At 43.3% G+C, this 24,802-nt stretch overlaps 1 protein-coding gene across 7 annotated transcripts in view; it reads right to left on the reverse strand.

Moving 5' to 3' along the window:
• The window catches only part of RBFOX1 (RNA binding fox-1 homolog 1), a 1,515,726-nt gene that overhangs the window by 921,698 nt on the left and 569,226 nt on the right, over positions 1-24,802 (reverse strand). For all 7 annotated transcript variants that reach the window (XM_057529156.1, XM_057529157.1, XM_057529150.1 and 4 more), the window contains exon 3: positions 16,721-16,768. In XM_057529156.1, the coding sequence (XP_057385139.1) occupies positions 16,721-16,768 (48 nt within the window). The remainder of the gene's footprint in view (positions 1-16,720; positions 16,769-24,802) is intronic.

The following is a 24,802-nucleotide window of genomic DNA, read 5'->3' on the forward strand; positions in this document are numbered from 1 at the left end:
ATACATAAAAATTCTTCCCTAAAATCGCAACAGACGATAAAAATAGGCCTTTTAATTTTACCAGGTAAAAGTCTCTGGTAGATATTTTAAAAGCTTTACCATCTCTGTTCAGTCTTCCTCTATATTAATAACCTTTATAACGATGTCAGAAGATAAATAGCTCGCTGTCTTTAAAGTTAGAAAAGAGGGACAAAAGATTTCATGGCTCATATGTCTATGGATAAAGCAATCCAACTTTGGAGCAGTCCCAACGTGTTCCCTAATCGAAGATATACTTTTAATGAGATTTTATCTTTGATTGAAAATGTAAGGCTGTAATGAACCACTGAGTCATTACTCTGCTTCCAGGCTTAATTTTTATTTAATTCTAGCTCCCTGATGTTTGATACAGAGCTCTTAATTTTTGCTGGATATTTAAATCTTTTTTTTTTTTTTTTTGCATCTTTTGATGTAGGTAGCCTTTTGGGGCAAGAAGTCCATTTTGAACTCACAGTAACAAAATAAAGACTTCTAGTCTGCATAGAAACATGCCACATAAATCTATATCTTTATATATATATATTTGTATTTATAGAGGTAACCAGCCAAGTGTTACAACAGGGCTTTAACTACTGTCAAGTGGTCGGCCACCCTTAATTTTATGGCAGCTGATTTTATGGAGTACCTGAAAATGAATGGTCTCTGGGCTTAGAGGAACCTAGGATCTAATTGTAGCCCTGCCATCTACTCACTGTGCGAGCTTGGAACATTCATTTAATATTTCTGGAATTCCACTTCATCATCTGAAAAATAGTGTCTGTCTGCTTTCTTGGTTGGGCACGCAGATTAAATGGATCCTGCTTATAAAGCAGTTAGCAAGCAGTCTTGTGCACAGAAAATACTGAGTAGTCAAAAAGTCGTTGTAACTCTTTAGATTCCATGCAGGAAAAAAAAAAAAAAGAGTCACATCTGGAAAGTGTCCAGGCCCTTTTATCCCCAAGGGCATCAGTCCAGTTCAAGCCCTTTTCTCTCTCTCCAAGCCACCTTGCCCCCAGACCTCCCTGATCCTGCAAGCCTCCCTCAGAACTCCCAGTAACTGTAATTCTCACCTCTCGGTTCACTGTCTCTCAGGCTGCTGCAGGCTCTCTCTCCGTTTTTTCCTATCAACCATTTTTCAAGTTGCTGCAAACCCCACCAGGTCCCATTTCAGCAAAGCTGAAGCACGTTCATCTGGATAACTTTACCCAGCTCGAATCTGCAACCAGATCCATGTTGGCACAACGGATTCAGTCGGGTGTCAGATCCAGGGTTGTAAACCATTGGTCCCCAACCTTTTTGGCCTCAGGGACCAGTTTCGTGGAGGACAATTTTTCTCCAGACGGGGGGGATGTTTCAGGCAGTAATTTGAGCCATGGCGAGCGGCAGATGAAGCTTCACTCACTCACCTGCCGCTCACCTCCTGCTCTGCCGCCCGGTTCCTAACAGGCCTCGGACTGGTACCGGTCCGTGGCCCAGGGGTTGGGGACCCCTGTTGTAAACTCTACCCCTGCTTTGCAAAAAAATGAAGACATGCTCCCTAGGGCTGTCTTGGCAGCGGGCAAGTTGTCCATCTCATGTGTTTGGCTCCTTGGTACCATTTCAGTTGAGACACTCATCATAGACTATGGTGTCTTGTTTGGAGATTCTTTTCATCTGTGATATTCTAATTCTCAACAGGAATATCAGTGGTTTATCATGATCTCCACTGTTACAACTTTCAGTCATGTGACTGCTATTAGTAACCATGCATTGAATGATTATTATGGACCAGGAACTGGAGACTGGCCATTGAGACACATTATAGAGAAGGTTCACAACAACCTTAAGAAGTAGGTGCTTTCACTTTCATTTCTTTACAGAAGAGGAATCAGAGATGCAGAAAGGTTAAGGGTCACACCCAAACTCAGTCCTATGCTCCATCCTGCATGGCTTCCAATGGACCTCTTCCAATCCTTCCATTATGACTGCATTGGTCAGGGCTCTCCAGAGAATCAGAACCAATAGGATAGGATAGGTAGGTAGGCAGGTAGATGGGTAGATAGATAGATAGATAGATAGATGACAGATGGATAGACAGACATATGATGTAGATAGATGGGTAGATACTAAATATATGGATATATAAAGACTAAGGAATTTTTAAATTTATTTGTTTGTTTATCTGTCTATCTGAAAAACAGAGAAGCTGATGGTGTAAATTCCAGTCGAATGGCAGAAGATGAGATGAGATGTCACAACTCAAAGAGTAAGGCACAAAGAGACAAATTTCTCCTTCCTCGGCCTTTTGTCCTATCCAGACCCTCACTAGGTTGGGTGATGTTCACCCACACCGGGGGGGAGCAATCTACTTCACTGAGTCTAAATTCAAATGCTAATCTCATCTGCAAACACCCTCATAGAAACACTCAGAAATAATGTTTAATCTGGGCATTCCATGGCTAGTCAAGTTGATACATAAAGTTAACCATCACAATGACTGACTTCCTAATTCTCAGATCATAAGCTAATGAAGTTATGTGCGAATATGAAAATAATTTTTTTCTCATGCAAATTTTATACATAATCAGGAGCACATGCTACCTTATGGGATACGTTTCACTCAACATTACATCTACTATTATTCCATGGGCCTCCGACACAAGCACATTCATCATTTTTAATGGCCACAGAATATTCCACCATGTTCTATACTCAATGTAATAAGCCATCACCTTAAGATTGGACACTTAGGCTGTTGCCAATCTTTTGACATTGCAAATAAAAGAACAGTGATGGCTTTTGTTTCTATTGAGTCAGAATCATTCATAGGAGTCAGATTGGGTCCAAGGAATAATTATCTGCATGGTTGCTCATGGTTTTTAAATGATTTCCACCAAACTGTAGCACAACCAGTAAAGAATATGGGGGCCAGTTTAACTGCAACCCAAGTATGGGAAAAGGTAGTATTCTTATTTTATGTTATGTGGCTAATTTAGTACGTATAAATTAGTGTCTCACAGTGGCTTTAATGTGCATTTTCATACAGCTATCAAGGACAGGTGTTTACCATGTGTTTGATTCTACTTATGATTTCCTTTGTGTGAATTGTCTGTTAGTTCCTTAATGGTCACTCCCAGCTTTCACGATTTCCCCACGAAAACACTCCTATCATAGGGGCAAAATTCATCTTTGTCAATTTATGCACTGATGAATTGGATCAACAGAAAAGCTCAATCTGAATAGATCAACCTAAAAACTATCTTTTTTCCTTATTGCAAGTTACCGTGCTATTTTGAGGGGGATACAGAGATGCACCTAAAAGTTTTCAATTACTCCTTGGACTTGATTTTCTGTGGACCATGGGAAGTAGCTGTTTAATCGGATCAGAGGACTAAGAAGAGCTGTCGACCTCCTTGGCTGAGTCAGAGCCTGTGAGCCCGGCTCAGGATGAGGGTTTGCTTCCTGACATTTGCTCCCTTAACCCAAAGCCAGAACATCTTGAGTTTGAGACCTCTTCTGCTCTCAAGGATCTGTCTGCCAATCCATCCAGAAAATCTTTTGTTTAAAAAGAAAATAGGAAAAACCTCTGGCTGATCTGCAGATTCTGATAGCTTTTAGTTTGCAATGGCCACAGTAAAAGATACTGCATTTGTGATGACTTTAACAAATTCTAACCTATAATGAGCCCCCCCCAAAAAAAGCCTTAGTTATATGATAAGAACTCCATATAAAATGTGCATGGACTTGTGTGTGTGTGCATGTGCATATGCGTGTCTACACATGTGTGCATGTTTTCCCCACCCCATCTTTGAATTCTGTTGTTATTACAACAAGTCCCATCAAAAATTATTGCAGCCCTCTCGATGCTGAGATGGATGGCATAATCCGTGGGTTTTCTGACCTTGATGAACATGAAGAAAATTTCAGCTGAACTGTGCAAAAGTGCTGGGATAACATAAATCATATTTGGACAGGGCGTGCTTTCTATCTAAAGCATAAAGTTGCCCAATCACATATCACAAAGTGAGATAATAAAACACATCAACTGAAGAGGAAGAAATTAACTAATGCTCACGCCACTCGTCACAAAAAAAGATGATGGCCATTTTTTTGGAGAAGAAGAGATGACAGAACTATCCTAGAAAACTAGCTCTGCACTTAATTGTTTCCTAAATGCATTTTAATTCAGAGTTTAAAGAAAAAAGTATTGCTAAAAATTACACAAAAGAATAGACTTGCTTCTTTTAAATAAATGACAAATGAAAATAATAGCTTTAATTAATGCTATTAAAATGTAAGCAGCTCAGTCCCAATTAATACATAATTGCAAAGAGATGACAAATATCATTAGTGATAAATCACACTTTTAAAGTTAAGGTATCAAAATCTTAACCCTACCCATCTGAGGCTGAAGTCAGGTAAATTACCACCAAAATGTAATCAACAGAGTAGGCTTCTCAAGGGCTGAGGAAAGTGTGGTCACACATGCCTGATAGAAAGCTCTTATACGTTGAATTGTTTTTAAGCCATGTTTGGCTTAAAAGCCATGTTTTAATTGTTTTATAGCCATGTACTATCTATAAAAATGTCTCTGCCTTGATGGACTGCAAATCCATAATATAACAAGAGAAACAGGCATGCTCAAAAATAAGACCAAGTAGTGAATATCACAGAAGCATGAAGTGTCTGCCTTCATCTTTGGGCTTAAACACAGAGCAGTGGGGGTTTTTTTAACATCTTTATTGGAGTATAATTGCTTTACAATGGTGTGTTAGTTTCCACTTTATAACAAAGTGAATCAGCTATACATATACATACATCCCCATATGTCCTCCCCCTTACGTCTCCCTCCCACTCTCCCTATCCCACCCCTCTAGGTGGTCACAAAGCACCAAGCTGATCTCCCTGTGCTATGCAGCTCCTTCCCACTAGCTATCTATTTTACAATTGGTAGTGTATATATGTCCATGCCACTCTCTCACTTCATCCCAGCTTACCCTTCCCACTCCCCATGTCCTCATCAGTTGCCAAATTCCGGGCCGAGCACAATCTCCTCCTAGCACACGTGCTGTAACTCCCACTCCTTCACCTTTGGCAGGCATCACTAATCAATCATGTACTCTTTCTGGCAGAACCCACAACTCAGACTCCTCATCAACACAGCATTCTATGCAGCCACTATCAATCAATCTGAGTTGACACCAGAGATTAAATCTGTTTGCAATCACTGGCCTATACCTTTCACTATGCTTTCCAACCCTCTCTAAGCACCTTCACCCAGATTGATAAGTACCTGCAGGATATAGAAAACCCAACACTTTATTTTTTTTTTTAATTTATTTATTTATTTAATTTTTGGCTGTGTTGGGTCTTCGTTTCTGTGCGAGGGCTTTCTCCAGTTGCGGCGAGCGGGGGCCACTCTTCATCGCGGTGCGTGGGCCTCTCACTATCGCGGCCTCTCCTGTTGCGGAGCACAGGCTCCAGACGCACAGGCTCAGTAGTTGTGGCTCACGGGCCCAGTTGCTCCGCGGCATGTGGGATCTTCCCAGACCAGGGCTCGAACCCGTGTCCCCTGCATTGGCAGGCGGATTCTCAACCACTGCGCCACCAGGGAAGCCCGAAAACCCAACACTTTAAATTGGAGACCTGGTATTTAGTTTAAGCTTTTCCATTAACTTGGCTATTTATTTACCTGGTCCTAGATGTGACTTCTCTGATTCCACCAGAGATCTAGGAAACTGAGATAAGATTAAGGAAGAGTAGGAGGAAAACAAATACAAGAATGCAACAGTAATGCTGCTTGCTTTTATTGAAGGCATATCCTGCACGCAGCCAGGACGCTAAGTCCCCTCAGTATATTAGCTCACTGAGTTCCACCGCCACCCCAGAAAGGAGCTACTCTTATCCGCTCCATTTCAGATGAGAACTTGAGCATCTGAAAGGTGAAATAACCAGGAAGTGGCCAAGCTGGGGTTCAAACCCAGGCCTTTGAGAATCCCGAGCTAAAGCTCTTAGCCACTCTGTTATACCCATGATTCTTTAGACTAGCTTCCCAGAGCCAACTTCAAGGCTGACGGAGGGTATATCAGACAAATGGCCCGATCCACCTCGACAGCTTTTCACGGCGCTGTGTTACATCTTTGCCCAGGATACTGCCGAGTGTGCCCAGCAGCCCGCATCCTCTGTCATCTGGGTTTCCGGCCCATCAGAGGCTAATTTAACTCCACACCACATCCATTTTAGAAGCTCTTCCCGTTTTTACACGCCTTCCCCCTCCACCACCACCTTCGAATTTTCCTAAAATAAATGAAAGAGGAAAGTATGACTAACAGCTCATTTTCAAAGTTTAGTAAAAGGGAAAGCATCAGTTAACCTGCAGATAAAATCTAAAAGGCAGGCACAGAGGCCCCTCCTGGAGTTCAGAAGCTCTTGTCTACAAAAATAACTCTCAGTCATGCGGGGAAGTGAAGAATTGACTGGCTCCATGAGTATTCTGACCATTCTGAAGAGCAGACCCATTGAGGACCTCGAGATGATACCACAGGATACGTTATCAGGGGAAATTAAATGCAGGGATGCATCACAGAATGCCATTTGGCGTTAGCCCGGGCTATTTCTGTTCCGTTGAGCGCTCTGTAACAATAATTCTCATAAACAGAGCTTTCATGTACTTGTGAGCCAGGCACTGGGCCTGGGGTGCATTCGAGGTCCATTTTGTTTTGTCTTGTTTTCTCCCGTGCAGCAGCCTCAGAAGAAGTGGCATAGCCTCGCGGTTAAGAATCAAAGGCAGACTACCTGGATTTGAACCCCATCCTGCACGGACTACTTGGGTGATCTCAGGCGTGTTAGTTAACTCCTCCTTCCCTCAGTTTTCTTGTCTGTAAAACGGGGATCAATATTGTAGCATCTTAAAGGATCTTTATAAGGATTCAATCATAGAATGCACAAAAAACTATCTGGCATACAGTAAGTGCTCCATGCATGCTAGCTGCAATTATTTTTATCCATCTTCTCTTCTGGAAAAAAATAAGTCAAGGTTTCCTTTAGGAACTTCATTCTACTTTTGGTCCATGTTAAGTCGTTCAGCTGGGGCCCATCCTACTTCTGATTGTGGGTGAAGGCAGACGGACAATCAGAGGACTGCTTTCCATAGCTAAGGGACTGGTGTGAAGCCAGTAAGCAGCCCTCAGGAATTGTGCTCAAACTATTGGAAAAGAAGCTCTTTCTTTCCATGGTAGTCTCACTTGAATTTTAAACCCGAGGACCAGTTATACCAGAAGACAGCCCAATTTTACTGTCATTGGACCCAACAACTGTCTCTTTTTTTTGTCTCTTTAAGTTGGTACAACTTGGTTTTCTATTATGCAGTGGAAGATGTCGTGACCGATAGAGCCCACAAGAATAATCCATGGTATGCAGGATCTAGCCCCACTTTACAGAGGGTGTGGCTGTGGATCAGAAAGCTACTGCGACTTTTGAAAGATGTCACGGCTAATAAAGCGTGAAACCAGGATCTGTGTGATTCCAAAACTCTTTTCCACCACACAACATTGTCTTTTTGCGTAAATGATGTAGAAGTGAACAAAAGTGCTCATCTTGAAGGGTGGCATGTTTCTCTGGATGGCAGAGAGAGTTTTTAAAACATCATTTCTTTCAGGTGAACACAGTTCAGGTTTTGGTTTTGCCTCTCAGTGGAGTTTTGCCTGAATCCCAAATACTTGGATTTGTGCTTTGGCTGATGTCATCTTAAATGTCTTAACTAAGCAGAGATTTTTAATGAAAAACATCTGTTTGGAATTTTATTTCTTGAAATTTAAAACATATTTTGTGCACAAATGGCATTCATGTTAGGTGTAGCTCCTCGTTTTTACCAGTCAGCTTAACTGGGGTAACTGAGGATGGAGGCTGCGTTGGTCGACATGAAGCTCCTCCTCCCTCAGATTTAGGGCTCTAAGTGACGGTCTGAAAGTCCTCCCCAAATAAATACTGGAGTCAGCTTTCAGGCTCCAGAGGATTTCTTGGCAGCCACCTAACTCTGCCATTTTGCGGGGAGGCTCTTTTCCAGAGTTGATTTCCATCCCCTTCTCTCTGAGGTTCTGAACACACAATTCCAGACACTGGGATATATTATCCCTACTCTTGGCTAGTCCCCAAGTTTAAGTAAAACTGGTGTTGGTGGGCTGCACATGTAGCTCTCCCTTCTGTTTCCCAGCAGACAGCAAGGATAAAGCAGGGTCTACTTGTAGTGGACACACCAAGTCTCACCCAGGTCTTGGCCACAAATCCACGCTGAGCACAGAAGCGGAGTCAAGTCCACAGACGCAAGTGGCTCTGCCTGGGCTAAACGGCACCGTTCTCTGGCTGGAGACGGTAGGAGCAAGAGTGAGCGCCCAACACGGCCAAACCACAGGCTGGCGAGCGGCCGTGAACTCATTTGGAATGACAGCCTCACCCTAGAGGAATGAGGGTTCATAATCTGCAGAGGAGTCACAGTCTTGAGGAATTTGCATGAGATGTAGAGTGCGGCACAAGAGAAAAGCCAAGCAGCACAGGTCAAGTCTTTGCTGGTGTTAGAAGGCTCTGCCCTACTCCACTGTCAGAGACAGTGGGGCCAGGGTGACCCACCGGAGGTCTTAGTGGTCAAGCATAAGCTATGAGCAAGTAGACCCCATAACGTAATGGCACTGTCTCTCTGCATCTGGTCATTTCACATCATCAGATCCCATTCCAGATAAAATAATATCATTCTAGGATAAAGGACAAACTTTCCCCATGCTTATAAGGCTTCAGATGACCTGGTCCTTGCCTGCTTTCTAGCCTCATCTCAAGCCACAAACCTCTATTCAGTTCTCGAGTCCTGCCATGCTTCTTCCTCCGAACTTCCATCTCTGTACCCCACCCAGGAGTCTCTACCCCTGGTCCACCTTCAACTGCAACTCAAATAGCATTCTTCGGGGATGCTTTAAGTTTCATGTCCACAGCTTTGGGGAATCTTGGAGCATCTTCCCATGTAATGCATACACACAAGCAACCTTCAAAAAGGACATTTGGAGCAGAAAAGAAATCCAATCTCCAGACGCATTCTGTGAGTCTCGCCAAATGGTGCTCACTGCAGCAGGCTTTGCCCCGGTCTGCCTTGAGGATCTCATTTCGGTCTTTAATGAGAAACTTTTCCATGAATGCTTCCCATTCCGGGACAGCCCCTCTGGATAAGGAGCGTGCCTTCTCCTCTGTCTTTGTTCTGCCTGTCAGAGCCCAGAGGACTAATCCACTCCCATCCCCACAGCAAGAGAGCGGCGCTAATAGAAAACCAACCCTGGTGACTGTTTTGTGCTCATTTTCAACCTCACTGGCATCTAAGCCTCTGAAATCCAGGAGATTAATTTATTGTCCATGTTGATCAACTCCCTTACTCCTCACGGCAGCCAGCTGAACATAGAGACTTAAGCTGAGCGTCTCCAACACGTTCCTGGATGAAGTTATCCATGACCCGTGGTCAGAATCACCAAACCACGTGGGTAGGGCTGATTCACTCTCTAGCAAACCCAGACCTTCCTCTTCACCTCCTGTGTGGCTCTTGTTCCTGTGCCCTCTTGTCTGCACTCCGGCCTGGACCCCCAATTTCATCCTTGCCCCCTTCTGGTAACCCTTGCAGGCAAGTAGAGTTTGAAAAGTCTCAAAGGCAAACCCAAACTTCTTCCCTGATTGCAAACCCACCATTAGAAGACAGTGTTTCCTAAACGCTAGTTATTTGCAATCTGTATGCACACTTTTTCTACACCATCTGATTTTCATTAAATTAACTCAATTGTTTTGTCCTTAATAGACTTAAGATTACTTTTAAAAATCATGAGTAGAATTTTTAAAAAGAAAATAGTTTATTGACGTGAAAGGACAGAGCAATATCCTTTATCATATAAAGAATGTAACCCTCATTCAAAAGTAAAACAATGTTACTAAATTATAGCTAGATATTAGAATTGTTTGTCAAGGGTCCTGGGTCTTTTGGTTAAAAAGGTAGATGAGCAAATGTGCCAGACCTTTGGGTTTGTTACAGAAACAAAACAAAAGAAAACAAAACAAAAAACAACCAAATTATGTCTCCTTGATGTAATCCCAAGGTCTGAAAAATAATTGACAAGAGAATAACTGCATCACTTCTTCACTAGGTGATTTTATCTGCAGATACCTCATCCATCATCTGAAATCTTAGTCTCATCCTTGGGCAGTGCTGGACCATAGGAAACATGATCCTCCTTCATCAAACATCTTTAAAAGGAGGGCACCTGGCTGGCCACCCAGCCCCATTATTTTTCAGAGTCCTGGCTGATATCACCTTGTTCTAACCAAAGCCTTCATCTCCCCTGCGTCCCTGCACTCCACCAGGGCCAGTCTCTGGCTCCATCTCTGTGCTCCGTCCCCATTCTCTCCCTCCTCCCTCACCGACTCCCTCTGTGGCTGACTTAGTCACCCAAAGTTTCAAATGCCTCCTTGGTTCCATATCATTCTGGCCTCATCCAGCAAGGACCTGCCCTCCCTTACTCTCTCTTCCACTCGGAGGGAGACTGACACAAAACCCCAGTCCATCGGTGTGGCAAACAACACCCTCCATAATCTTCACTGCGCCAGTCCCCCCTTGGCCACCCTTGGACACGCACGCTGGACGTTGATCTCTCCTAAACATGCCACGTTCTTTCCCACCTCTGTGTCTTCGCCTATGCTGTACCCTCTGCCAAGAGAGCCTTCAACAGATACCGCCCCTGGGATTACGCACACAAGACCTCTTCCTAATCCACTGAGACTTGGCTTGTACATTTCAAGCCTGCAAGTCTCTTGGCTCTTTTCTGCATACGTGTTTTACTTGGTTTGCACAGTGTTTTTAAAATAAGTAGTTTTATATGAAATCCAGATTTCCAGATTGGCTTAGAAAACGGCAGCACTGACCCTACACTCCACGTGGCAACAGGCGCTGTACAGAAGCCCCTGCCTGTGGGGCCACTGCTCTTGAGTTCAAGGCTGCCGCGACATTTCGTATTACCCTACAATCATCCTCTGTCTCCCTTCACTAATTTATGAGTCCTGCCTGGACCCGGCAGCTAGGTGACTTTGTTATTTCCTGACTTAGGCCAAGCATCTCTTCTTCTGTAAAAATATTCTCAAAGCCTACTAGGTCCCATTGGTTGCCCATTTCTCTGAGCCCCCATAACACGTTCTGGGGGACTCATTTTTTTAAAGGAATTTGATTATAAATGACATGGAATGCCTGTGGGCATGGGCCCTAGCAAAAACAAAAATAAAGGTAGCTGAAGTTGATTGAGCTCTTGTTTTGTGCCAGGCACTATATACACTGCTTTGTAGTATTATCTTGTCAATTCCTCAAATCAACATTTCAAGTGGATTTTATTATGTCCAATTTACAGATGGGCAAATAGACACGGACTTGAGGTAAGAAAGCCTCTCGAGGTCACAGAGCTGCTACGTGAAAGAACTCGGATTAAAGCCCAGGACTTCCCGGCTCCAGAGCCTACGGTTTTAACAATTGCACTCTGTAAACCCCTGTGTTTTGAGCACGTAATTTCTAATCTACACATAGAAGCTGCTAGAAATGCAAAAGCCAGGAACCGAACTGGGTCCGTTGAAAACTGAAGCCAGAACTGCGTCCTGGTGCCACTGTCACTTGTCCTCAAGACCAGAAAAAGTCCTGGCAGCCCCACTGCCAGGTGCCAGCGGCTCTCCGGAAGGTCAGGCTTGACAAGGCTCTGATACATCTCGACTGTGAGCCAGCTAGAGCTAAAACATGGGGGCTGAAAGGATGCCCCAGACTCAAAACTAGACTACTTACTTGGCAATGGGTGAAGTTACCAGCCCAGGTACAAATTCATCAGTTGGAAAGGGCGATTCTCATATTCTACACATTTGATTCTCTTTGTGTGTGTGCGTGTGTGTGTGTGTAAGGCAGTACAGCGTCAGGGCTAAGAACACAGTTTCCAAAATAAGAATCTCTGAGTTTAAACCCTAGCCTATGATGCACCTTGAGTGCTCTTGGGCAAATCACTTAACATCTCTGAGCTTCCGTTTATTCGCCTGTGTAACGGGGATAATGATGGTGCCTCGCACATTAGCTGCTGTAAGTACCCAGAGGTACTTGAGAATGCCTGGTCCAGAGCAAGGATTGCAACAGGAAAAGTTCCAGACTCCTAGTGTTCACCACGGCACCACAACATCGCCAATCACGAGCACAGCTTCACTCAGACCCAATCTGAAAGGCTCCTTAACTTTGAAAACCGCTCAAACGCCTTCCATGCAATTTGATAGTGGATGGGAAACTGTTTAGCCGCACCAGGCCAGGCGGTAAGTGAGAAGAGGAAGCCCTGTCTGTGTTTATAGCCTTTGACACATGGGCTCTCATTTCCTCTGACAGATTCTCCCCCTGACTGATCCATCAGCCTCTGTTCTCATCACCTGAGTCGCGGTCTTCATAATAGTGTTGAAATTCAAATGGATTTTACACCACAAATAAAAATGGACTTAAATGCCTCTGTTTTCCGCCAGCAACACGGGTCATGTAAATGTCACATGCAGGAGGTTTTTCAGGGCCGTGCAGCTGCCCCAAGGGACAGGTTACCTCACATCACCTTTGCTAAATCTGCATTAGCTCCGTGGCCTTGGCCTGTGGGAGGAAACCACCTGAGCTCTGCTTCCCACTTAAGGGGGAAAAACGCTACCGGCCTTTCAGATCTCCCTGTGACATCCTCTGGGTGATTTTAGGAAACAGGCAGGAAGCCATCCAAGTGCAGGTCCAGTCACAGGGGCACTGCTCATTGCTGGGCTTGGAAGCAAAAGAGAAGTGTAAAATGAAACCACACTCTGGTACACACCATGAATCCCTCTATAAACAACCGGGCAACGTTCTCCAAAAGGCAATGAGCTTACTGTCTGCCGATGGAAAAGAGGCATCTAGGATACAGAAAAACAGAGAAATGGAGAGCAGAAAAAAAAAAAGATTCTCTCCTTCTGTCAACAGTCTCAGATGGAGTACAGACGGTGCACAGACCAGGAAGAGTGATTTTATGGCTCTCCGTTAAGATGAGGGCTCTCTCCACCGCTTGAAATTCACCGTTTATCTCCCATCGTTATATCTCGTCTAGGATTCAATGGGAAAATGACTCATCTCAAGGTAAATGGCCCTACCGAGTGGAAGAGAATGGGATGAGGCTTGAAACTGGACGGGTCTGGCGGGGAGGGACCCTATTAGGCCCTATAGAAAACTTGAGATTTTGTGTTTTCTAAAATTCTTCTATCGAGAAGATACTCCAAAATATTTCAGGATAAGGTACGGATGTAAGCACACAAATATATCCCTATATACAGAATATAGGGAAGAGAGGTAGCCAAGGCGGAAGGGAGGTAAAAGAAAAAGGAGAAAAGGAAAAAAAAAGTAATTCTTGGGAAGCCATCTAGTCTAACAGGTATCATGTTAAGCTTTCTTAACTAAAGGAAATTGAGCTTTAAAGAAAACACTGCTGGTTCTCCTTCAGAGCACTCAGCATTTCGTAAAAATCCACACGGGCCAAGGGGCTGCCTCTTCAGAGGCAGGTTGACTTATTATTTTGGCACCTCTGTCATTTCCTGTCACTTCAATTCCACTTTATCAAATTACTGATTTTGCCAGAAGCATTCGGAATGAATGGAGAGGGACACACACACATACACGCAGGAGCGAGTGTCATCACTTCAATGGTGCAATTTCATAATTATACGTCAGGGTGACAGAAGTACCAGAACTGCATCCCAGACCCTGGATGAAGATCACGCCGGCTGTCTGCCCACGTGACCTCACGCCACATCACTGTCCGGAGGGGTGACACTGGCACTCCTCTGCTGAGGGTGGAGGCTACTGGCCCTCCGGGATGATTAGCTTGCATCCTGACTTCCCCAGAGACAGGACCCTGATATTCAGAGCCACCTCCAACACCTCACCCCACCTCCAACCACATTAGGAGATCCAGATGAGGGAGAGCCCCGATGTGAGAATTGCAAAAATAAAATTTAAAAAAACCATCAGAACAGAACTCAGAGGAAGCAAAGTCCTTCTCTTGAACACAGGGAATAAAAACCGTTAGAGTGTACGACAGCCAAAATGGAAGTAGGCATTGTGGTGGTTTGTGTTGCTAGGAGTCATCTCCAGTTAAAGACAGTGAAAGGGTCAGTGAAACAGAGCAGGACCCTATGGTCCCTCCCCCACCCCACGTCCTCCACCTGCCTTTTGTCTATAGAACAACTTTAGTCAAAGAATAAGTTCCATCAGAGAAGTGAGAAAACGCAGAAGCAAAGGAAAACAGTCAAACAAGACCAAATCATAGTAGTTTAGTCATTAAGCAAAGTCAAGGACCCTTAGTTCCTCCTCAAGGGCTGTAGATAATACTCTGAGCCGTATCCTGTGAGCTGTCTTATAGATACCAAAACCCCACCAGGTGCAGAAGTTAACTACATGATGACAAGACTGCAGCCATGACATAAGCTGCCACAATTCTGAGAACTGGCCTCAAAGAAATGGGAACAAACTGACCCTGGAACTGAAGACTAACTGTACTTAGCACAATCCAGATGACGCTGGTCAGACCAGTGCAGGACCAATTTCAAGAGGACTGTCAGAGCTGACTGTGCTCTTTCTGCCTGTAGCCCCTCCCTCCGCCTGTGCACCCCAGAAGCTCGCCTTGAAAAGCTCTTGCCCACTGATTGCTGGCGAGGGGCAGGGGGGCAGAACTGGCCTTTGGACCTGAGTCCACCCCCCACTACTCACCCCTCTGGTTGCCAGCCTCCGAAACAAAGCAAACTCTCCTTTCTACCAACCTTTCCTCTTTATTGGCTTTAGAATGGCAAGCAGCCGGGCCCCTCTTTCGGTAACCATCAGTCATGTGTAGTCAAGGCTGGAAAACAACAGGACAGCCCTCCAGATATGAGGCTTCATTTCAAGTGTCTGACTCAACCCAACAGTCTGTGGCAAAGCACAGAAATGCATATGTGTGTGTATGAGTCTCTGTCTGTGTTAGTCTTTTCTGAGAACAGCTGAAGTTATGTACAGAATGATCACCTATGATTTCTTCCCACGAGTCATCACCAGAAAGCATCCATAGTCTTGGGGGGGGGGGTCATTATCGTCATGATACATGAGCCAAAGGCAGTTTGGATAGTATTATGGAACGGAGCTGTGTGGCTGGCTGGCATTGCCCAGAGGTTATCCTGGTCGTTCACTTATGTGTTGGTGACAGAACTGATGTTGCTTTAACAGTCCTCCTGGTATCTTTCAAACACTACTGGCAAAGAAAGTAAAACAAAACAAACAAACCAAAAAACTAGACAGAAACATGCTTGTGAATTCCATTAAAATCCAAGGGAAGTGAAGACATCCTGAACTTTGGAAGCAGGGCAGAGAACATGCTCTCACTGGGACGTGGTGAGCAGAGTTACTGGGAAGAGATTTAAAAAGACTGGAGGCACCTCTTCAGCCTAAATTCCATTTCTCCAACTCACAAAATGCACGCGTGCAGGGATATCAGCACATCAACACGCAGCGAATGTAAATATGAATTGAAACACCTTTTCTGCAAACTAGACACACAACCGGAACTAAGTTAAGATCATGCGGCTCGAATTTAAGCCACTGTATCATTATTCCCTTCAAAGTGAGGAGATTAAGGCTCCTTAAAATAATGTGTGGCAACTGTCTTCTATTTAAAAGCAAATTTTGTTTTGAGAAGTCCTCACCACCTTATTAATCAGCGGATGACCAAGCTATCACAAAATCAAGGCTGAAAAACCTCTGCTTGAAATAATAACTGCCTTCGACAATAATGGTACAGTTGCAGAGAGGAACATCTTTCAGAATTGTGGAACGGTGTCAAAAGTAGCCAGGAGATATGTACCCTCAATTCAGTTATTTGACCTTTTTTTATCCAAGGCTTTAAAGGTAAAATTTGATCTGCTCAGATGCACTCTACCACGGAAACTTCCGTGAATTCTCATCAGTAAAGGGAGAACGAAAATATTAAAGTGAAGAACAATTGTCTAGCAGTTGCATTTCCTGAGGGGGTCCACACCAAGTGTAACAAGAAGATAAATAGGGGAAAACTTTAAAATATGCAGGAAACGACCTCTCTTTCCTGCCCGCCCCCCGCCCGGCAAAACATCATGTGAACAAATGTATATCATAGAAAGTCACTGCTCATGTGACTGCGTCATGATGGAAATCAGGACAAGTTCTTTATCAAGCCGAAGTGTATAGATCAGATATATTTTTCAGGATACACCCTGAAAAGCCCAAGAGTATGTATTCTGTAATATACGCAATGTTCTATAATTCTATGTAGTATGTGGCATATTATATATAATAATCATCCAAAATATTCAACTAAAATGTGAAATGAGTTAAGGATAAACGAACTATTTTCCTGAAAAGAAGCAAATGACTAAGACAAAAATCAACACTAATTTTTTAACACAATTACATTATGCCATCTTCATTGAAGTTATCAGGTCTAACACAGATTGCGAAGATAAAAAAAAAACAGACATTTTAAAATATGATTGTCTTCAAGTGATACCAGCACATGAATCACCTTTGCAAGCCGTCATCCAGTAAGGCATGCCTTAAACAGCTGGGTTTAAAATCACAGAGTTCTCGTTTTGCTTGAAACCAAAAACATGAAAAATATCGACTTACCTTTCTGTCCTCTATTTCCACACAGGTATTGCAGTCTACTTTGATATCCTGAGAGGAGGAGAAAAGAAAGAGAGAAAGGACGGGAGTCAGACTTATGGCCAGAGAATATTCGGTGGTGTCGCTGAAACGCCCTTTAAAATAATAAAGCGCTCACGCTCTTAACGGCTGCTTCTCGAGCCATTGCTCTTTATAGCGCTTTTTAGAAGTATATGCTCTGGTGTTTGCGCTAGAGACATATGGATGTCATAACTAAGCTTTATTACATGCAGATGTGGGGTGAAGGCAGAAGCTGTGGATCAGAGGCCACAACAAAGAGAAGCTGATGGCTCATAAAATAATATGCCCCCAGACACCTTTGCTCACGTCAGCAGAGGCTGCCCTTAACTGGACTTAATTTCTCTCTCCCATTCCAGATCTGGGATAGTCAAATCTATCTCCCTTCAACTCAAAGCCATCACTGTCTATTTTTCATCCTTCCCTCCATCCATCCATCCATCCGTCCATCTATCCATCCATCCATCCATCATCCATCCATTCATCCATATTTATCACGTACCTACTTTTTATTCAGTTTTTTCTTGTTGCTTTGGAATGTAAAGGTGAAAAAAAAAAAACAAACAAAAAAGATGGTTTCAACCCTCAAGGAACTCCCCAGTTAGACAACATAGCAGATACACACACAAGCAATTGTGATATTTGTTTATTCATTCAAAAGACAGGCATTCAGCACCTATTGCTTGCCAAGTCTTGCTCTAGGCATGGAAGACCCAACATACAAAACACAGGAAGGTCCTGCTGGTGATGCTTACATTTCGCTAGAAAAGGCAAACAGTAGAAAAGAAACATCAATAAATGGTTGGTGTTTTAGAAGAGGAAGCTTACCATGAAGAAAAGTAAAGCAGGAGAAGGGAAGGAGAAGGGAAATGCTGAGGGTAGAGAAGTAAGATTTTAAATTTAAAGAGAAGTGGCAACTGAGTAAAGGCTTGAAGGAAGTTAGGGGATGAGCGGTGAAGCCATCTGGCAAAAGAGCCTTTCAGTGCAAAGGTCCTGAGGGGAGATGTGTCAGACATGGTCAAATTAGAGGAAGGAGGCCTCTGTGGCTAGAGGGAGGGAAACAGTGGGAAGTGAGATCAAAGGAGGACATTGGTTTTCATTCCGAGAGCACTGAGGAACCACTGAGTTACTTTTGTTCTTATTGTGCAAAAATACACATAACATAACATTTAGTATTCTAACCATTTCAAAGTGTACAGTTCAGAGGCATTAAGTACATTCACACTGTTGTGCAATCACCACCAACATCCATCTCGAGAACTTTTCCATCTTCCCAAACAGAAACTCCATAACCGTTAGACAATAACTCCCATTCCCCCAGCTCCCAGCTCCTGGTAACCACCTTTCTACTTTCTGTCTCTGTGAATCTGACGGCTCTCAGTACCTCATTACATCAGTCTACCAGGGCTACCATAACAAGGTATCACAGACAGGGTAGTTTAAACAATGGAAATTTATTTTGTCACAATTCTGGAGGCTAGAAGTCCAAAATCAAGGTGCTCTCAGGGTTGGTTTCTGGTGAGATCTCTCTTGCAGGTTTGTAGATGACCACCTTCTCACTGTTCCCTGTGTGTGCAGGGAGAGCTCTCTTCTTATAAGGGCACCAGTCCTATTGGATTAGGGCCTCACCCTTATGACCTTATTTAACCTTAATTACCTCTTTAAAGGCCCTATATCAAAATGCAGTCACATTGGAGGGTAGGGTTTCAACATATGAATTTGGGGGTGAGGCACAATTCAGTCTTTAATACTGATATAAGAGGAATTGTGAGGCACAATTCAGTCTTTAATACTGATATAAGAGGAACCATATAGTATTCACTCTTTTGTGTTTTATTTCGTTTAGCATAATGTCTCTACCCAAGGTTCATCCATGTAGTAGCATGTGTCAGGACTTCTTTACTTTTTGAGGCTGGATAATATTTCACTGTATGGAGAGACCACATTTTGTCCATCCACTCATCTGTGGGTAGTCGTTTGGTTGTTTCCACATTTTGGCTACTGTGAATAGTGCTGCTATGAACATGGGTGGACACATACCTGTTCAAGTCCCTGCTTTCAATTCTTTTGTATATACGCCCAGAAGCTGAATTGCTGAATCATATGGCATTCTAGGCTTAAGTCTTTGAGGAACCACCATACTGTTTTCCACAGTGGCTGCACCATTTTACACTCCCACAGGCAATGCACAAGGGATCCAGTTTCTCCACATCCTCACCCGCACTTTGTTGTTTTCACTCGGGGGTTGCGAAGAGAGAACAGGTATTAGCTGACTTCTGTTTTTAACAGAATAGACAGTTGAGGGCCAAAAGTGCAAGTGGGGAGACCAGTCTGGGGTCTCCTGCAGGAGTTCAGGTCAAAGATGATGGTGGCTGGCAGAGGAGGTGGTGAGACATGGTCAGAGTGCGGACAGCGCAACAGATGTTCTGAAAGACTGGATGTTGGACGTGAGGGAAAGATTGGGGTCAAGGACCATTCCAAGGTGTCTGGCCTGAGGATGCTAGCAAAGGAGGGGGGATTATGGGTGTGGCAGGATGGTATAGGGGTCTGCAAACAATAGCGGCTCCATTTTGCGTAAGTTAAGTCTATAGAAATGTTTATTCTCTCACCATTGGGTTGGGTTTACTCTGCTGATGCATCATGAGGACAGTGTGGATATAAGTGTAAGGTCATCCCCACAGTGATTATCAAGTACAACAAATTCTAGGTCCACGTGAATCAAGAGTGGAACAAAACGAGACAATGTCATAAGACGAAGTTTTTGTTTTCTATGTAACAGACTATTTTGCTACCAGCAAAGTGGGATTGAACCCGTGAGCAGTAACTGCAGGTCCCTTTGGTGCCAGGAACTCTGTGGGGCATTTTTCACACCTGTCCCTAAATTACTCCAAACCAAACAAGGTTAGGATTATCTAGTGTTTTATCTTTGTTTTTTGAAGTGTAATTGATTTACAATATTATATCAGTTTCAGGTATACAGCATAGTGATTCAGGATTTTTTACAGCTTATACTCCATTAAAAGTTATTACAAGATAATGGCTATAATTCCCTGGGCTGTACAATATATCCTTGTTGCCTATGTATTTTATACATGGTTGTTTGTGTCTCTTAATCTCATATCCCTAATTTGTCCCTCCACCTTCCCTCTCCCCTTCAGTTATCATTGGTTTGTTTTCTATATCTGTGAGTCTGTTTCTGTTTTGCATGTACATTTATTTGTATTATTTTTTAGATTCCACATATGCATGATATGATACAGTATTTGTCTTTCTCTGTCTGATTTATTTCACTAAGCATGATTTTCTCTAGGTCCATCCATGTTGTTGCAAATGGCATTATCTCATTCTTTTTTATGGCTGAGTAATATTCCATTGTATATATGTACCACATCTTCTTTATCCATTCATCTGCTGATGGACATTTAGGTTGCTCCCATGTCTTGGCTATTATAAATAGTGCTGCTATGAACATTGGGGTGCATGTATCTTTTTGAATTAGTGTTTCTGTTTTTTTCTGGGTATATATCCAGGAGTGGAATTACTAGATCATATGATAGTTCTATTTTCAGTTTTGTGAGGACCCTCTATGCTGTTCTCCATAGTGGCTGCACCAACTTACATTCCCACCAACAGTGTAGAGGGTTCCTTCTTCTCCACATCCTCGCCAACATTTGTTATTTGTAGATTTTTTGATGATGGCCATTCTGACAGGTGTGAGCTGATAACTCACTGTGGGTCACACAGAGCTTAAATCTATACCTGGACGGGACACCTGACACCAGGCACTTTCTATCCTTTTCAGGTGATTTTATTTTATTTAAGTCAAGAGGGTTGGTCAGTCTGGATAGTTCAGGCCACATGTCTCAGTCTTTTCCTTGCTGTGGAAATGGAAAATCATCTAACGCAAGAATACCTAGAAAAGAAGTACAGCTGTGGTTCTCCAGGTGTGGTCCCCACACCAGCAGCAGCAGCATCACCTGTGTATTCTTGGGCCCCATCCCAGACCTAGTGAATCTGAATCTCTGGGGCGGGGACAGTTCAGTCCTGGCATCAGACTCCCTCTCGGAAAGTGTGGCTCTCCCATCTAATAGCTGGAGAGCCTTAGGCAAGTGACTTCACCTTTCAAAGCCTCGGTTCCCTCATCTGTAACATCGAGGCAATATGAGAAACTGGCCCTTCAAAGCGGGGTCTTCCCCACCAGCAACCAGGGTATCACTCGGGAGCTTGTTAAATGCAGCATCTCAGGCCCCACCCCAGAGATCCTGAATCAGAACCCACATTTTAGTAAGTGTTACGGATAGAATGTTCATGTCCCCCAAATGCATAGGTTGAAGCTCTTAAACCCAAGGTGGCTCTAATTGGAGATGGGCCTCTAAAAATGTAATTTAATTTATGTAATTTAATTTATGACCTCATTTAAATGAGGTCATAAGGAGGGGACCCTGATCTGATAGGATTAGTACCCTTATAAGAAGGGACACCAGAGAGTTTGTCTGATCTCTCTACACCCATGCATCAAGAAAAGGCCACATGTGGACTCAGAGAGAAGGTGCTGTCTGTTAGTCAGGAAGAGAGCGCTCACCAGAACTCGACCGTGCTACCACCCTGATCTTAGATTTCCAGCCTCCAGAACTGGGAGAAAATAAATTTCAGTTGTTTAAGCCCCAGTCTGCAGTATTCTGCTATGGCAGCCCCAGCAGATTAAGACCAGTTCCCGGATGACCGCAAGGCACAGTCGTAGGACTCGGGGTCATGATTTTCTCACTCAAACTCCTAATTAATGGCTGCGATCTCTGATTGACCTTTGCACATGGAGACAGCGAAGTGTCCCTACCACTTACTCAGAACTCTTTGAATTCATCCTCTAAAGAACATGAAGAGAAAGTAGAGATTAATTCGGTATGGGAGTGATGAAAGCGTGGATTGTTTTAAAGCTAGGAGATGCCATCTAGAAACAAGGTAGGAAAAAGCAGTTTCCTGTCTGTTTGATGCTATTCCGACCAGGGGAAGCACACATTTTCTTTCCTTCCTTGAGTGAAAATATGTTGAGTTTGCAAGGATGAGTCCAGATCCGATTTTGACTTACCCACGCAGAAATGGCAGGTGTTAATCAACTAACGAACGAATCAATAAACCCAAGGCAGGTTTTTGTTTTTTAATCTGCCACCGAGGACCCACGCAAGGGGCAGGAAAAACCCATCTGGCAGGATCCAAGCTCTTGCCATTTCCCTAAGATTATTCAATTTATTCTTGTCAGGATTAATTTCCTAAACCCACGCTGGATTTTTTATTTAGGTGATACTGTTGGTTTGTCATCTGCTGCAGAATGACTCGGGAGGCACCCCAGGGGACACGCACTTGCTTCTGAACAATGTTGGACTCAAATTGGAAAAATGTCACTTTGGCAGGAACAAATTATTGTTCGGATCACTCCACGGAGAGCGGGTGTCTGCAGCTGGGCTCCGACCTGACCTTTTCCAAACCAGAGGAGTCGAGTAAGTACTTCGCTTGATGACTTCGCTTGGAGAACAGCTCAACTACTTAAGTGTTAAGTATGAATTTGGAGTCCTGGACTCATCACCAAGCAATCAATTTCCTTAGAGGAGTCAGCCATGCTCCTTTCTGTAGCTGGAAAACCCTGAACAGTGACTGACTGCCAAAGTACATGGAAACCTGCACACGCTATAGAGTCATGCTGCTTGGGTCCATATCACTGGGCTCTACCAGCGGTGCCTCAGCTTCTCCATCTGTAAAATAAAGGTAATAATAATAACAGCTGCCTCGTTTGTTGTGAGGCATACCGACAAGGGTCTCAGCTTATGCCAAGCCATCGAGAAACGTTAGCTATCGTTGATGGCATCCCCCAAAAGTCTCTGGGAGACCCAGTTCTGAGTGGAGTACTGAGAACTTTAAAAACAGTTCTATTTTTTAAGTTTTCTCTCCCAAGGCTTCTGACATCTCTCTCTGGCTTTTAGACATCAAAGCACGTGCGTGTCTGTTCTTTTCAGAAGCTGTTTCATCTCCCAAGAGACACTTCTTTTCTTCTGCGCTTTGTGTGTCGGTTCTTTCTGATGATTTTTATAGGTCAGGGTTATTTCTGCCCACAATGCGGGGGCACCATCATCCTGGATCGTGGATCTGCATCATTCATAGCTCTGAAGAAGCCCAGAAGGTAAAGGTCCCCATGAACAGGTGGAGAGAAATGTCCACCAATGAGATTCCGGAGGCCTCCGAAGATTTAGAAGCTAGGAGCCTGTAATGGGTTGAATAGTTTCCCCCAAAAGATATGCCCATGTCCTAACCACTGGAACCTGTGAATGGGACATTATTTGGAAATAGCATCTTTGAGGAGGTAATTAACGATCTTTTTTTTTTTTTTTTTTTTTTTTTTTTCCATTTTGTGGTTGGCTTTTTTTTTTTTTTTTTTTTCAAACATCTTTATTGAAGTATAATCGCCTTACAATAGTGTGTTAGCATCTGCTTTATAACAAAGTGAATCAGTTATACATATACAATATGTTCCCATTTCTCTTCCCTCTTGCATCTCCCTCCCTCCCACCCTCCCCATCCCACCCTTCTAGGTGGTCACAAAGCACCGAGCTGATCTCCCTGTGCTATGCGGCTGCTTCCCACTAGCTATCTATTTTACATTTGGTAGTGTATATATGTCCATGACACTCTCTTACCCTGTCCCATCTCACCCCACCCCCTCCCCATATCCTCAAGTCCATTCTCTGGTAGGTCTGTGTCTTTATTCCCGTCTTGCCACTAGGTTCTTCATGGCCTTTTTTTTTTTTTTTTTTCTTTTTTTTCCCCTTAGATTCCATATATATGTGTTAGCATACTGTATTTGTTTTTCTCTTTCTGACTTACTTCACTCTGTATGACAGACTCTAACTCCATCCACCTCATTACAAATACCTCCATTTCATTTCTTTTTATGGCTGAGTAATATTCCATTGTATATATGTGCCACATCTTCTTTATCCATTCATCTGTCGATGGACATTTAGGTTGCTTCCATGTCCTGGCTATTGTAAATAGAGCTGCAATGAACATTTTGGTACATGACTCTTTTTGACCTATGGTTTTCTCAGGGTATATGCCCAGTAGTGGGATTGCTGGGTCGTATGGTAGTTCTATTTGTAGTTTTTTAAGGAACCTCCATACTGTTCTCCATAGTGGCTGTATCAATTTACATTCCCACCAACAGTGCAAGAGTGTTCCCTTTCCTCCACACCCTCTCCAGCATTTATTGTTTCTAGATTTTTTGATGATGGCCATTCTGACCGGTGTGAGATGATATCTCATTGTAGTTTTGATTTGCATTTCTCTAATGATTAATGATGTTGAGCATTCTTTCATGTGTCTGTAGGCCATCTGTATATCTTCTTTGGAGAAATGTCTATTTAGATCTTCTGCCCATTTTTGGATTGGGTTGTTCGTTTTTTTGTTATTGAGCTGCATGAGCTGCTTGTAAATCTTGGAGATTAATCCTTTGTCAGTTGCTTCATTTGCAAATATTTTCTCCCATTCTGAGGGTTGTCTTTTGGTCTTGTTTATGGTTTCCTTTGCTGTGCAAAAGCTTTTCAGTTTCATTAGGTCCCATTTGTTTATTTGTGTTCTTATTTCCATTTCTCTGGGAGCTGGGTCAGAAAGAATCTTGCTGTGATGTATGTCATAGAGTGTTCTGCCTATGTTTTCCTCTAAGAGTTTGATAGTGTCTGCCCTTACACTTAGGTCTTTAATCCATTTTGAGTTTATTTTTGTGCATGGTGTCAGGGAGTGTTCTAATTTCATACTTTTACATGTTCCTGTCCAATTTTCCCAGCACCACTTATTGAAGAGGCTGTCTTTTCTCCACTGTATATGCTTGCCTCCTTTATCAAAGATAAGTTGACCATATGTGTGTGGGTTTATCTCTGGGCTTTCTATCCTGTTCCATTGATCTATATTTCTGTTTTTGTGCCAATACCAAACTGTCTTGATTACTGAAGCTTTGTAATATAGTCTGAAGTCAGGGAGCCT

Source organism: Balaenoptera acutorostrata, chromosome 15 (genome assembly GCF_949987535.1).
Source record: "Balaenoptera acutorostrata chromosome 15, mBalAcu1.1, whole genome shotgun sequence".
Lineage (NCBI taxonomy): Eukaryota > Metazoa > Chordata > Mammalia > Artiodactyla > Balaenopteridae > Balaenoptera > Balaenoptera acutorostrata.